Raw genomic sequence first — 11,133 nt, 5'->3', positions numbered from 1 at the left:
GTAACTAAAAAGATTTCTTCGCTACTAAGGTGTATTGGACCTTTTATTTTTCAAGAAATGTGTAGTTAATTGTGGTGAGACTGAAGACCATATATCTTACACATTTGTAAAATAGACCTTTGATGAGTGCTCACTGTTTCTTTGCACTGCAAATATATGGGCATAATTATTTTGAAATAAAGATGTTTTTGTAGTTTTAGCTTAGTTTTTGAAAGGGCACAGTCAAATGTTTGAACACATCACAATTCATTTGTTGTGCTTATCAAAATTGATCCAAAGTACAATATAGCCAAATAGATGGAAAAAACATTTCAAACAAGATAATTTCGACACATCGTTTAAAAAATGTATAATGCTAGTATTAATTTTTTATAAACCCAATGGCTCCAATAGACAGCTATCTGGAGGAACTAAAAGCTCAGGGGTCTGCAGGAAATGTTGAAGGGGTGCAATTAAATTTTATATGGTCTGGACAGAGACAGAATGCTGCTTAACAAGAGATAATTTATGTGTCTGAACAGTGCCCCTAGTGGATGATGATGTAAATAGTCTAATAACAGTTAAAAAGTCACTAGTTAAGCTGTCTTACTTAAAACTCTTCAAACTTGAAGGATTTTAGTCGTAGGTTCCTGACCCACTTTTGTTTAAAAATAGTTAAATTATCTTATAGTTTAAATATTATCTGATGTTATTAATTTAAGTGAAGAAGGATACTCTAAGCAATGCCATATTGCATTGTAAGCCCTTTCTACACCAGACACTGTACATGTAAAGAATACTGAGTTGTAATCCTTCAGGATATTACATCTTCTTATACAGAAAATACTGGTTTTATAAAAAAAAAACAAAAAAAAAAAAAAAAACTCTCAACATCATTCTCGTGAAACCAATGTACATATTATGTCATAGATTTTAAGAAAAACACATTCAATTATCTTTCAATCTTTTAGGCACACCGGGTGCTTATATAATTTTATCTGAAACTAGAAAATAAAACAGCCGTACTTGATATATCATCAAGAAAGCCGTGTTTTGATACATTTATATTATATAAAACTGAATAAAGACCTGATGATTATTGCATTGTTCTCACCATGAAAAATATAACTGTAGAATTATGTTTCCTAAGCACACTGACTGTGAAATTATAAAATTAATAGGTATACTGTACCAATCGCTGCTTAATATTTCTCTGTGACCTTTATGATTATGCAATTTCCCACAAGGAGTTTACACATTAGTTAAGATAAAGCTTAAATTGCTTTTCTTTAAATTATTTGTTTCCATAAGAGTCATAGAGAGGTCAATTTATATGGGCTAGGAACCTCACATAATCAATTTAATATTTCTCATAGGCGTTATTATTTTTTCTCCAAGTCATGCTCTGCATGGATACCTTTTTACACTGATACCTCTTTTTGTTTTATCATAAATATTTTCATTGTTTTAGACACAACAGCTGATTGTCCGTTTGTGACAATGCCTGCAATAATTTGTTTTAAGTCATGATTTTGTTGAAATATGCTCTAAATCTTAACTGAAAATACATTGTGCAAATAGAGCCTACAGCATCTGGCTCATTGGCACCACGTGTTCTGCGACCATTTTTTGAGTGTAAGATACTGTGATGGCAAATCATGTAAAACAATTATTTAAGCCAAGGTATCAGTGTAAGGAAATATCATGGCATCACTGTTGTCAAAATTCAGAGCTGTCTTTGTAACTTGATCCAAGCTGAATTTTTTTTGTGAGGAATACGGATTATTATCTGTTAAGCTCAACTTTTCCATTGTGTGATACAGTAGTAATTTCCTATTAATTCTTAATAAAAAAAGCCAGTGAACTCTATAAAATAAAGCATTTTTATGTGACCTCAAAATCATGACCATGTTATGTATAATTCTGAATATTTACATTTTTTATTGACATTGTGCATCTGTGTCCCAAATTCAAGAGTGTACATGAATACTACTATACATGTTGTTGTTATAATTATTATTATTATTACTGTTAAAGCATTGCTGATTTTTTTCCTCATTGCCATCAATCTTTGTAACTTTCAGTAAATCATTCACATCTTTATTGTCCAGTTTCCCAAAACTTCCTGTACTCAATCTGCACTCTCTTTTACTCGCATCAAGTTCATTATCCAATGGATGATGTCCACTCACATTTTCATCTTTCTCTAATAAAGAAACTTCCATTGCCTGGTTTTGAACCACATCTGTTTCACTTGAAATATTAGCAAACTTTTCACTTTCTGCTTTGCCTTGTTCACCTCCCTCAGGTGGAGGTCTTTCAGTATCCACTTGTTTCATACGACCTTCTGGTACATCTGTAGTAACGTGTGCAACAGTTATGTCTGCATTTGAACTGTCTGTTGATGGAGGCCATGTTACTTTCAGTTTTCCTCTTTCAGTAGATCTCTTCAAACTGTCTTCTAAATCATCATGGTACATTTCTTTTTCTTTATTTGGCAAATTTTGAGGATCACTCATCATTTGGGCTTCTGCTGTTCTTGTTTTACCTTGATGTGTTTTGCTGGAAGCTGAAGTTTGAGTTTTTGGGTTCCATAACTCTTTGTGGGGTTTATATCCAAAACCTTCATCATAATTTCCTTTTGATTTGAAAAGTTGCTTGAAGTGGGGTTTACAGTATATTTTTCCATGGAGAGATGCGTAATTTCCTAAGCTGCAAATATACAGAAAGAACAAATAAGTATAATACTCAGTGGACATTTTTTTAATACAACGCATCTTAATATAATTGTTTGTAAAGTTTTATCAACACAGTTTGGGACAATATTAAAAAGGTTAAACTGGGCAGTCCCGGGCAAATAGATACCAATAAAATACAGATTGTTCCTAGATGAATTATCTTTAGTCCTGGCCTCTGTCACATAGTGATTGTAAGATGTGATATAACATTGTGTCCATGTTCACTATCTCCAAGATATCACCTGACATGGAATCTTAGTAATAAGCCTGGAGCTTGAGGATAATGCACAGCTAAGGCACTGAGGGCTCCATCCAACTCTTACAAAAAATCGGGTTGGAGTAGATGAAAACAGTTAGATTAACGAGGGGCATTTGGCCACTAGATTCCTTACAGAAGGTGTGATGTTTGAAGCATTAATTCTAGTTGCTGTTTTGTGACTGGACCTCCCAAAGCCTTCAAACTTTGGCCCATGACTCATTTGACTGAGTACAACCTGTTCAACCAAGTTCAACCCTGTAAAGCTTTATCTAATTATAACCAAACCTGCTAAAGGGTGGACTTCAAAACTGTATTAGAGGCTATGTTACAAACAACCATCAGAGTCAAACTGTTAAACTTCAGGTTGTTATAAGTAGTTCTGGTAATGCTCTGTGAAAATCATGATGACCACCCCAGGTCATTAAAAATATCCTTAACCTCAACATGGTATAACCCAGGTAAAATAAAAGTGTGCAGAGAATAATTAAAGATTCTCAATGCATATTAAATTCACCACTACCTTTACCCAAGTATGATCCAAACACACTCCAGCCGTACTTAAACTGCTTTTAATTTTAGGTTTTCTTAAGTACAGCAAAAGTAGAATCCATGAAAAAAGGATATGGTAATTATATGAGGAATACACAGTAATACACAAATGTGAGTGAAAACATTTATCTTAATTTAAGATTGGCAATTTTCGAAGTATTAAAAATTCCATAAATAAGTAAGCGCTTCACATAAGTTTTCTCTCTGTACGCTATCATCAAGTAAGGGTCTGCTAAGTTTAACTATGGCCAGAGTCTATAGTCTTAGAAGAGGTCAGAAGAAATATCACCTGGAGCATTCAGTAAAAGTAGCTCATTCTCACATTGACCTGACATGGAAGTGAACTTTGTAGAGCCTATCAGCAAAGTTTGGTTGAAGTGAAATCTATAAAGTAAGAGTAGTCAAAGTTAGATACCAAGATGCTATGCAGAATTACAACTCTCATGATGCTTTACCTGTACGTAGAATGGCCAAGCATCACAGAAGCTATAGTTCTACAAGATCTTGAAATTTACTTTTTGGGCCATATGTAATTTTTTTAAATATACACCACTTAAATTCCATTAACCCCTTCAGGACGGAGTCAATAGTACATGTTCTGATCAAAACAAAACGTAAACAAAAACTGGAATTTGCGCTATATGTCTGTTCACCCGTAGTTCCCCTCTTTCATATTAAATGCACCCACACTTATTATATATCATTTTGTTCAGGAGAAACGGGGCTTTCATTTCATATAAAATATTTGTATTTGAAACAATTTATTATGAATAAAATAAAAAAAAACTGTGAGAATTTTTTTTTTTTTTTTTTTTAATTTGTAGTTCCGCCTCACATTTTAGCTGTAAATGTCATAATACTGTTAGGTTTTACGGCAACAAAATGCACATATTTGTAATCAGCGATGTCTCACGAGTACAACAGTACCCCCCATTAACAGGTTTTATGGTGTTTTGGAAAGTTACAGGGTCAAATATAGAACGTTCAATTTTCAAATTGAAATTTGCCAGATTAGTAATGTTACCTTTGAGACGGTGTGGTAGCCCAGGAATGAGAATTACCCCCATAATGGCATACCATTTGAAAAAGTAGACAACCCAAGGTATTGAACGTGGGGTATGTTTAGTTTTTTTTAGTAGCCACTTAGTCACAAACACTGGCCAAAGTTAGCGTTCAGATTTGTTTTTGTGTGAAAAAAGCAAAAAACTAATATTTGGCCAGTGTTTGTGACTAAGTGGCTACTAAAAATGACTGGACATACCCCATTTGCAATACCTTGGGTTGTCTACTTTTGAAAATGGTATGCCATCATGGGGGTAATTCTTATTCCTGGGCTACCATACGGTCTCAAAGGCAACATAACTAATCTGGCAAATTTCAATGTCAAAAAAATGAAATGCAAGCCTTATATGTGACTCTCTAACTTTCCAAAACACCATAAAACCTGTACATGTGGGGTACTGTTATTCTCGGGAGATTTCACTAAACACAAATATTAGTGTTTTAAAACAGTAAAACATATTACAACAATAATATAGTCCATAAAAGTGCCGTTTGTTTGTAAAAAATGCAAAAAACTTCACTTTTACTTAAAATATCATCGTTGTAATACAATTTACCAGTTTTAAACACTAATATTTGAGTTCAGCGAAGTCTCCCGAGTAAAACAGTACCCCCTATGTACAGGTTTTATGGTGTCTTGGAGAGTTACAGGGTCTAATATAGTGCTTGTGAATTAAATTCTCTGCACTTTCTCCCTGTGTTGTCAGGCATGTCAATCAAATTTTAATTAATCAAATGACATAATTATGTTAAAAAATTACTTAAATATACACGTAGAATTTTAATATATATGCATTTATAGGTATATAAATTCTACGTGTATACTAATGTAATCTTTTATGTAATTATATGTATTTATCTCTATATATATATTTGCGGTTATTTGTATTTTATATATAGATAGATATATATAGAATGTCATTCTAAGTGTATTCTGTTTCCAATATATATATATTAATAACAAAATACAGTTAGAATGAAATTACATATGAATATATAATTTATTTTATATTTTGTTTCAATATTTTATTTTTTTATTTAATTATTTTATTTATTTATTATTGTAATTATGCGTATATATATATAATATATATATGTAGATCTATTATATATATAATATATATACATATTATATATATGTAACGTCATTCTAAGTGTATTTTAATATTAATATATATACTAATATTAATATTAAAATACATTACGTATGACGTTACATATATATAATATGTATATATATTATATATATAATATATATACATATTATATATATATAAAAAGGCATTTAATTTATTTTATAACATTTTAATATTTTTTTTTTTACACTACCTACCAGCAGGGGGACTGTCTGATATTTCAGACAGTCCCCCTGCTGGCAGATCCACAGCCAGCTATAGGGGGCCATGTGATCGCTCTTTGAGAGCGATCACATGGCCCCCGGGGGCCTCATTTGCCAGAGGGGGGCTGCCTGGGCTCTCAGACAGCCCCCCAGAAGAGGATCGCGGCGGAGGTGAGTACACCTCTGCTCCTGGGGCTGCAAGCCGTTACGGCGTTCTATGCCGCCGCAACGGCTTTAAAGCCCTTTAAAGCCGCGACGGCATAGAACGCCGTAACGGCGTTAAGGGGTTAAGTCTACTTGAGATAAGTACATACACCTCTTGATAAGTGTCCATATTATCTTGCCGTAGATCAGGGTTCTCCAAACTCTGGGCCTTTAGATGTTGCTAAAAAACAACTCCCATGATTATTTCAATTAAATAATTCAGCAACATCTGGAGGGCCAGAGTTCAGAGAACCCTGCTCTAGATGAAGATGCGCTGGTATTAACACTCACTCTTGTACTGACCATCAAGTTACAAAAAAAGTTAGATCCAAAACAAATAAACAAAAACAAAAAAATAGAATTTGTAAAATAAATAAGAAAATGTTAACAGTATAGTTTCAAACATATTACTCTGTGTAATCTATGGTTCAGCTCACCTTAATTTACTGCCACAGTGGCTGCAGCCGAAGCAATTCTTATGAAAGATCTGCTTGTCTGCTGTTAGGGATTCCATTGGATAAACCTTCTTTTGACAAACAATGCAAACTTCCTTTTCCTGATGCAGCATTTTCTAGTGGAAGAAAAAAGCATACTGATGACAATCATAGACTTAATATATTACAGAACATAAAAACATATCAATATATTCATGCAGGACTTGTATGGTGTCATTGAGATCTATAAATTTTTTTGAAACTGCAGCGTTTTCGCATGGGTTTAAATTACTAAGTGAGTAATTCTACAAGCTAGTGAATAATCTATTATACAATATATTAAAAGCAATTTTTCTTTTTTTAGATTTTACTTTTTTTTTTTTAAATGAATGTAACCAGCATCTGTTTACATATGATTAAAATAATGCTGCTGTCTATGCAGGTTGCAAGCGAATAATTATTTCGCATTTAATTTATATCCACAAATCTCTCTAAAAAACAAACGTGCAGAATACAGAAGCGAGTATACTCAGTAGTGGGAAATAAAGAAAGTAAAATAGTTTGATGTACAGAATTAATAAGTTGTATGTTGTAAAAAAGAATAAAATAATGTAGGCATTGTGCCAAATTAAGAAGACTGTTCTTGGAATTATTTGCTATAAAAATAAAAATGTAAAAAATAAATATATATATATATATATATATATATATATATATATACATACACAAAATGTTAGTGAATATAAGGAATACAGAGCTGGTGGTATTTATATATGTCTCTATCACTTTACTATCTTTTAAACCCTAGATAGTAACTTACCTGGAAGGTGAGTCTACAGTGAATGTATTTAAAGGGACACGCCAGAGCCCTAAAGTAATTTAGCTTACTGAAAAGCTATAGTTGTGAATGGTGTGTCACTTTTATAAATTATACTGGTTACATCCCCCTATTTTGTCACGTAGACAACGGGTCCTGTTACTTCCTGGTTTGGTTAGCTTATTTGCACTGAACTCAAAGAGACAGCAATTGCCCAGAGCACCTGCCTTGCAAAGACTTCTCATTGAACTGCATTGGGATTTTTGTGATTAGACAGTCACTCAAAGTCTGGGTGGGGTTAGAAGAGGAGGATTTGCAAAGGTAGCAGGGAAGAGTTCTGCGGATTTGAAAGCAGTTTTTAGATATAACCCCAATGACATTTCTTTTTTTATTAAATGCATGCCAGTTTTCATTTTGGGTATATCTACAAAATAGTTTAAAAAAAAATTTATTTTGTATTTGGGCAGTGGAGTGTCCATTTAAATGTATATAACACACATCCCTGCACTTATATATTACACAGATTCCACTGAACTTATATATTACACAGATTCCACTGAACATGAAACACAATGCAATGCTAATACACATATATAGTCTAAGGTTAGACATGCATATATGAAATCATACACGCACGGGAGCAGTTAAATATATACTTCTTGATACCTAATGTTGTATTTATACTATTTGTATTCACACGGGAGTTGTCAAAGCATCTATTTATTTTATCAGACATATATACATTCTGCATGTTGCTGTCTGCCACATTTAGTGCTTCCCAACAGTATCTAGAATCCATACACTCACAGAATGAAATCAATTAAATATTCTAGAATTCTCGTAGGAACCACTGTAATTATTGAATTGATTTGTTCCTGTGAGCCAATTTATTCAATGGACAACTGGACATAGATGTAATAGTGAGCAGCATGTGAATATTATATATATATATATATATATATATAAATCAATGCCAGATAAATATATATATATATATATATATATATATATATATATATATATATATATATATATATATATATCTATATATATATATATATATATATATATATATATTTATATATATATATATATATATATTTATCTGGCATTGATTTATTTATTTATCATAAGGTAACTTTGCAATGAGCAAGTATTTTGGTGGAAGCAAAGATCCATCCTTTAAAATCAATAAAAAAAAAAAAATCCCACTTAGGTTTAAAAAAAGAAAGAAACATGAATTATTATTATTATGGTATTTACTATGGTATTTAATAATCATATAAGTAAATTAGCATCAATTTTAAATATGAAATATCTTATTATGTACATATTCTTCATCTAAGGCTCCAAGTTTTAATTGGACATTACATACTTTCAGTAGTTTTTCCTGAAATCTACCTTAATAAATAATTTGAAATGTATTGAAATGTTGAGGGAGTACCAACAAGTCTGTTTACTAAGTATCGAGCAGTAGCCAAATGCTATTCAATTGTCAAAATTCAAAACTCAAATTGAACCTATTTAACTATTCACAGAGTCTACAATATACTATAAAGTATATATTAAGAACCTAGAATTAAAACAATGAAAGCACAAATTGTACTTCCTGGCCATTCACAACAAATGTGGAAAATTCTAGTGAATATACATTTTTATGCTATTTACAATATTGTTTTTGGCTTTTTTTTATTAAAAATGTTATACATTTTATTTGCATTCTAATGTTTTTTTTTGTAAAATGCTTAAAATGGTGAGGTGATCAATAGTACTAGAATATGGAGGGTTAGTCAAAGATTAGGATTTTGTTCCTTTAGTAACTAAGGTAAAATAATTTTGCACTAGTCAGTGAGGAAAGAAAAAAAAAAAAACGATTACATATTCTGAAAATATTTATGAGATATACTTAACAATCACTAATTTAGGGGAACTATCATGTTTCTGGAGTTTCTCCTATAACTTGTGCTAACCCTTATTCATGAAATTTTCTGTTTTCCTTTACATTTATATTAAAGATTTAAGAAATGTCATCATAACACGGTTCGAGAAAAACATGCTTTATCTGTTCTGACTTCCAAGTCAAAATGGAGAGCTTAGAAAGATAATGGAGATGGATCTGAGATGGAGGCACCCAGTTGTAGGATAAACCGATTTAAGTTTAATTTTTTACATTTATTTTTGAAACCTCACAAATAAATATCTGTTAAATATAAGGATAAATAACATAATATTGAAGTGACAGTTTCCCTTTAACTATGTATACTCTTTTTCACCCTCTATTCAAAGAAATGCATAAAATTAAATTTTTCACCTGGCTATGTAAATCTCAAGCTTGTTTTGCTTTTTTTTTTTTCATTTCCTTTATAAGTGATTGGGAAAAATTATAATGTTAATTAGAAGCGTGCTATAAATGTCACATTAATAATACATTCTATAGTAGGTACAATAAACTGTATTATTGAAAATATATCATAAACTGTGCAACCAATTTAAAAAAAGTTTAGCACAGCACATATGGACAGTTCCTTAATAATCTATTGATTATTATGTCTATTGTAAAATGAAAGATGACGAGGACATGGAAAGTAATCCTAATTAGAACAGATTATTATGAGCAGTAACAAAAACGAAATGGACATGCTGTAGTGAATTCCAAATCAATGTGGAGGATACTCTATATAATTAATTTTACTTTAATGGCCATTGTAAATTAGGTTTAAACCACCTTATTCTGATATCCCCTCCTCTCCTGGGTAGTAGAAAATGCAGTGAAATACAATCCATCAACAAATGGGGGCAGAAGTGGGATCTTCCAGATTGAAGCTTTGTCAGATTGTATTGTTATTCAATAAAAATCTGCCATTCATTTATTTGTAAATACTTTTATAATAGCAGTGTTCAAAATTTTCACAAAGGTATGCTTTAAAAAAAGTACAAACTAAAAGACCAAAACATATTTTATTCAAAGGGCAAACGCATTCAATCTTTCACAAAAGAATGTGCCACTAAAAAACACGGGTAACTGAAAATGTGATTAATTCTCTTTGTTGGTCTCAGGCCTCACTAGTAGTACAGACATGTATGGAAGGGTCGCCTGTTCTTATTTGATGAATTTATGATTTGTATAAAGGATGATTAACTGTACATATCTGATGAAAATATGATGTATGCATTTAGAATTGTGTGCTCACTTGATGATATTCTCTAAGCTTAATTCTCTAAACGCGCTATGTTGCAGGTAGTACGTTTGTCTTGTTTATTTTATTTTTTTATTTTTCCTTTCCTATATAAACTATATAAACTAATGACAATGACCATGAAGGTGTTTTTTTTTATTGTTTGCCATGAAATTACTGTTTTACACTATTACCTGTCTGCATTGTGGTTGTTGTGAGTGGTTAACCACCAATTGCACCTCTGGTTGATCTGGTTTCCATTTAATTTTCAACCTACCTTTTTTGATTTAAATATTAGGGGTGATCTGTCATCTCAAGACAACTATTTGTTTAATGAGTTGGATGTCATGTGCTGGTTGTATATCATAATATTAATGTTTTTTTTCTAATCAGAAGATACTGATGCTCAGTTTACTTTAAGTTACAGGTGCACCGTCATAGTTGAATGTGGCATGTTGCAAGTAACACTGTCACTAAAGAAGCGATTGTGGCAAATTTGAACTGTGAATTCTAAGAGAATTTCAAATATAAATTAGAAAAATTCCCCAAGTCAACTTTGTCCGTAGTTTCCAAAAA

General features: G+C 31.6%; 1 protein-coding gene across 1 annotated transcript in view; it reads right to left on the bottom strand.

Moving 5' to 3' along the window:
* Window positions 1-2,600: 2,600 nt before the first annotated feature.
* XIRP2 (xin actin binding repeat containing 2) overlaps window positions 2,601-11,133 on the bottom strand; it is an 85,110-nt gene continuing 76,577 nt past the window's right edge. The window contains exons 8-9 of the mRNA XM_063429694.1: window positions 6,568-6,701; window positions 2,601-2,691 (exon numbers count right to left, since the gene is read on the bottom strand). Coding sequence (XP_063285764.1) covers window positions 6,607-6,701 — 95 coding nt within the window. The 3' untranslated portion in view covers window positions 2,601-2,691; window positions 6,568-6,606. The remainder of the gene's footprint in view (window positions 2,692-6,567; window positions 6,702-11,133) is intronic.

This window comes from Pelobates fuscus, chromosome 8 (assembly GCF_036172605.1).
Source record: "Pelobates fuscus isolate aPelFus1 chromosome 8, aPelFus1.pri, whole genome shotgun sequence".
NCBI classification, from domain to species: domain Eukaryota; kingdom Metazoa; phylum Chordata; class Amphibia; order Anura; family Pelobatidae; genus Pelobates; species Pelobates fuscus.
The sequence above is the reverse complement of the archived record's forward strand: the minus strand, read 5'-3'. Positions and strand labels throughout refer to the sequence as shown.